Source organism: Coregonus lavaretus (assembly GCF_964263955.1).
Source record: "Coregonus lavaretus genome assembly, chromosome: 9".
NCBI classification, from domain to species: domain Eukaryota; kingdom Metazoa; phylum Chordata; class Actinopteri; order Salmoniformes; family Salmonidae; genus Coregonus; species Coregonus lavaretus.
The window spans coordinates 9,684,984-9,690,142 of NC_139996.1; the positions used below are offsets into that span (position 1 = coordinate 9,684,984).

The 5,159-nt window shown below is 41.1% G+C and overlaps 1 protein-coding gene across 1 annotated transcript; it reads left to right on the top strand.

Annotated features, from left to right (window-relative positions):
- Positions 1-216: 216 nt before the first annotated feature.
- Positions 217-4,455, top strand: alx1 (ALX homeobox 1; the record flags this gene model as incomplete). The annotated part of the gene is made up of 4 exons (XM_084168483.1): positions 217-439; positions 1,213-1,514; positions 1,955-2,083; positions 4,126-4,455. The coding sequence occupies 4 exons, from the start codon at positions 217-219 to the stop codon at positions 4,453-4,455; spliced, it is 984 nt and encodes a 327-aa protein (XP_084024609.1).
- Between the last annotated feature and the right edge of the window lie 704 nt (positions 4,456-5,159).

Genomic DNA, 5,159 nt, shown 5'->3' on the forward strand with positions numbered 1-5,159 from the left:
ATTCAAAAGTGGGGAGGGAGGCTTCGTCAAGGAACCCCCTCTCCCTCCTGTTATAAAGAGACCAAAGTGCCTTCAAGACGAGACAAATTAACGGCTTTGGCGAATTATTGTGTTGCCGGGGTAGCCGATATAGCTCTTCCATTTTGTCGAACGTCGACAGAACTTATTTAAGGTCTGTTGACAAGGTTCTGTGCGCGACGGGATCTGGGGTAGGAGATGATGGAATACATGAACGATAAATTCGCATTGAAAAGTCAAGCGATTAAGGGCAGCGACTACTACATGGGCTCTGGTGGCGCGCTGGACCAAGTTATGGAGAGTTTGGACAGTGTGCAGTACTACAGCAAGACCTCGCCCAAGTGTGTGCAGGCCTTCGGGATACAGAGCAGCGAGCACCACCCGCGAATGGAGCAGTCCTCGCCTTGTGGAGACCAAAACGGTTAGTAAATGGCACTTTTTCCACTTTCCATGCATAAAACGTTACCAAATATAGTTTCAACTGCCGCTGGAATTGGTAGGCTATGAGATGTGCTGTTACGATGCATTAGGCCTATAACTGCGTGTAAATGCATTATAGGCTATTTTTTAACTAGGCAAGTCAGTTAAGAACATATTTTTATGTACAATGACGACCTACCAAAAGGCCTCCTGATACATGTACGTTTTTTGTTCTCAAAATTGTGCCTGAGAAACGAACATGGTAGGCTACTTGTGTGTAATTTCATCACATCTCCACATTTGACTGAGTATGTGCCATATCACAAACAATTTTTTAAAATGTGTTATGTCATTCTTGTTGCTCTAAATCCATAAACGACTGGATTGAGGCAATTTAGTTCTTTTTTTTTATTGCCAAGCTAGTAACACCTTGAAAGAGCATTGGGCAGATGTGATCATATTTAAAATGTGCCTGTTTAATATTAGGAATGTCCGTTTTTTTATAGGCTCACATTATTAAGTTAAAACTTAAATGCAACCGTAGTGCAAAATATTTCACATTCACCGCATATAGGTTAGATAACAAATAGGCCTATATATCTCTCTTAAATGAAATATATTCGTGAATAGGCCTATTATTTATAGCCTATCACTCGCCTGTTGCGCATAGATTACTTAATATGGCAATATGGCATATGCCTATATTTTTTTGCAACATCTGCGTTTTTCATTGATTTATAATACAAATGATAATTTTATTTTTCTTTCATATAGCGAATTATGGTGTCCCGAAAACGGAAGATACCTTGCACGCGGACCTTGGAAGGTCGATCGACAACTGTTGCAATCTGAGGGCCTCGCCGGTAACGGCAGGTCAGGAGAAAACGGATTTGGACGAAATGGGTGACAAGTGTGACAGTAACGTATCGAGCAGTAAGAAGAGGCGGCACAGGACGACATTCACGAGCGCACAGCTAGAGGAGTTGGAGAAGGTGTTTCAGAAAACTCATTACCCAGATGTTTATGTGAGAGAACAGCTGGCGATGAGGACTGAACTAACGGAGGCCAGAGTGCAGGTAATGTAGACCTACTCTCACTGTCCTTCAGTTGTTCTATTGCAGCGTTGTTTAGGAACAGAAACGGGAACATGACATGTAGCCTACTATTGACTGAGATCACTTCGGGCTTATTTTAGGTCTATTAAAACAATTCGTTATTTATTTAGGATATACAAAATATGTAGGCCCAATGTTATTTAATGTAGGGCTATGTTGGCCATTTATGCATTTTAACTATATTTTAGGAGCATATTTAAGATTAGCTACTGTCAATTAAGAATTTACCATCGATTTCTTTATTGGCTCTATATTTATGTGAGGGCTTGGTGTACTCTATATGTAATATAATATAGCCATAGGATAAGACAACGCTGAAAAAGAAGGGTACATGTTGACATGTTGACCAAGTTCTTTATAGACAACGTTTGATTATTTTGTATCTCTCGTTCCCCTTTTAGGTGTGGTTTCAAAACAGAAGAGCCAAGTGGAGAAAAAGAGAACGTTACGGACAGATTCAACAGGCAAAAAGTCACTTTGCAGCCACATACGATATATCAGTGTTGCCAAGAACAGACAGTTACTCTCAGGCAAGTTTGCTCTTTTACCAGGGCTACAATTTATTTGCCACTGTTGAATAGTTTTTTTGTCTCCATTTTCTGTAAAATTATATAATCTGAAATTAAACATATGATTTTGGTAGGCTATACTAATGAGGTAATTATTAACAATAATTAGGACTATCATTTGTGGAGCATGTCGTGCGCCAAAATGGAATAAGTTAGACTATAAATAAGATGAGAGGGCTGTTGACCGCCACAAACCCTTGATAGATTTACCATCTTTGACGGCGGGTTCGATTTATCATGCACCATATTTCAGATAAGACTTCCAAAGTTGATTAGAAAGTATCTCGGCAAACCACTGGAATTAATGATTTATTATTATTTATAATAAATGATTCCGTCTCAGATTTCACTGAAAATATTTATCCCTTTGGCGCGACAAGGCTACTTTTCTCTAGGCTGTGTAGGCTATTCTTTTAAAGCCAACATTAAACGTTAAAGCCATAAGGGGCTGCAAGAACGCATTCCTATAAAGCCTTCATACCCGTAAACGATGATACATGTTTAACTTTGTCTAACCCATCGAAATCCTTAGGTGGGGTGTGGTCACTCATGTCGGTGTAGAACGCGTGTGTCGTGTTTGAAGTAGATAGACTACTCTCACAGACTAACATCGTTGAAGAGGATTAGCTTTGAAGATGTAAAGCCGTACAGCCAGGCTCTCAATGTCCTGGGCTAAATCCATGCCTGAATTCTGTTCAGCATATTTTGTTCCCTCTCATATGTTTCTCATATAAACACTAGAATAAACCCATCTCATTTTACATTTACATTTACATTTTTAGTCATTTAGCAGACGCTCTTATCCAGAGCGACTTACAGGAGCAATTAGGGTTAAGTGCCTTGCTCAAGGGCACATCGACAGATTTTTCACCTAGTCGGCATGGGGATTTGAACCAGCGACCTTTCGGTTACTGGCACAACGCTCTTAACCGCTAAGCTACCTGCCGCTCCTTTAATATAGTTTATCCAGATAGATTACTTACTATAGAGGGCACTGACGATAAGTGGGGGATTGAAACATGCACTATATTTTACTGTTTGATATACAACCATGACTAAATCCAGTTGAAAGTTGATGATTTCTTCCTTGTTCATACTGTAGGGGGAACATAAATTACATTTTTGTGGGTTGGACATGGACATTTCTACAAAACAGCATGATCTGGATTTGTTTTAAAATGTGCAGTTTGTGTAACATTTTTGCTATATTTATAGATGGTTGAGGTCATATCTGATATGCTCTCTGATGTCATATGTTTAGGGAAATAATTTTGTTTGCAACCAGCTGAAAATATAAACACTAAAAAAACGTCATTACTTATAACCACCAAACCAGACCACAATCTTCACCACCACCACAATTAATTATGTTTCTAGTATTAGCTATTTGTATGTAAACCAACATTTGGCAGTAGCCTACTATGGTTGCAGCCCTTAGAAAAAGCTCTTAGAAAAAATGGTTCCAAAAGAGTTCTTCGGCTGTCCCCATAGGAGAACCCTTTATGGTTCCTCTACATGGAACCCAAAAGGGTTCTACCTGGAACCAAAAAGGGTTATTCAAAGGATTCTCCTATCAGGACAGCTGAAGAACCCTTTTAGGTTCTAAATAGCACCTTTTTTGTCTAAGCGTGTAGGGAAAATGCTGAATAGTAAGTATAGTGACCAGATTAGTTCAGATCTTACAGATTAGATTTTTCCTGGTTAATCAGGAATACAATTTGTGACATCTGGACAGGAAGCCCCCCCATCCCCCCGATCTTCTATCACATCCCTGACATCTGAAATGTAGCTAAAGTAGCCTGATAACACTTTATAAAAAGAAAATACCCTCAATATAGAATATAATAATTTTAATGCAATGTGGAAATGTCGCTAATGCCCCACAGTGGCAAAATACTGAAAACATCAGTAGCACTTCATAATCAAAATCAAGACCAATCAACTTCTCCGGTAGAATAATAAATAACCAAATAAATAATTATCTGTTTTATTTTCCTCCACAGATCCCCAACAACCTGTGGCCCAGCCCTGCTCCCAGTGGCTCTGTGGTCTCCTCCTGCATGCTTCCCCGTGGATCTCCCCCATGTGTCACCTCCTATTCCCACTCCCCCCGCTCTGCAGCCGACCATGGGTACGTGGGCTTCCCCAACCAGCAGAACCAGTTTGGACACGTCTCCCTCAACAACTTCTTCACGGCCGACTCCCTCCTCACGCCCTCGCCCAATGGACACCCGTTCGAGACCAAGCCCGAGTTTGAGAGACGCTCGTCCAGCATCGCCGTGCTGCGGATGAAGGCTAAAGAACATGCGGCCAACATATCCTGGGCCATGTGATAGTGATTGTGAATGTCTCTTCTGCATGTCCAGCCAGCCAACTGACTCACAGCCACTCTAACTTTAACATTACTACTGCGCACGTTTATAACCCCCAATGTTGACTGACAGAAATCTGACTGTGACACTGATTGATTGAAGAGGACCTCCAGAAGTCTGAATAATGTAGGCCTAGATGCTGATGACTGACTGGTTGTCTCCTAGACTGGAGAGACATGATGCCTCTCCATGGAGCCAATAAACTGTGAACTTGTTGGTCAAAAGAGTCAAATGTCAGAGGAGATAAACTGCTTCAAGGTTATTAAAGGTCTGCTCATCGAGGTTGAGCAGTGCATTTCAGTTCATAACACACAGATGAAGCTTACTTTCAGGTTAACACCCAATGTTAAACAATGCATTGCTGAAAATGTGCCCCTCTGTGACTTGACCACTCTGAGCCAGTTTGAGCACTCCATTAAGCATACTTTGTGTGTCCAGGAAATCGTCCCTCAAAAGATCAATTACAGAATGTCCTATAAGCTGAGGACAGTGTGAATATTATAATTTCCTGTGCTTTGTAATTCCATTGCCCTACAGACGGGTTGCCTGACAACGGCACTAAAACTATGCATGCGCATCGCAGAGGCAGAAGGCTGTGTGTTGTTATGATTCTGGACGGTCAGATAGCTAGCAACAATGACAAGAAGCTGCCATGTGGGGAATCG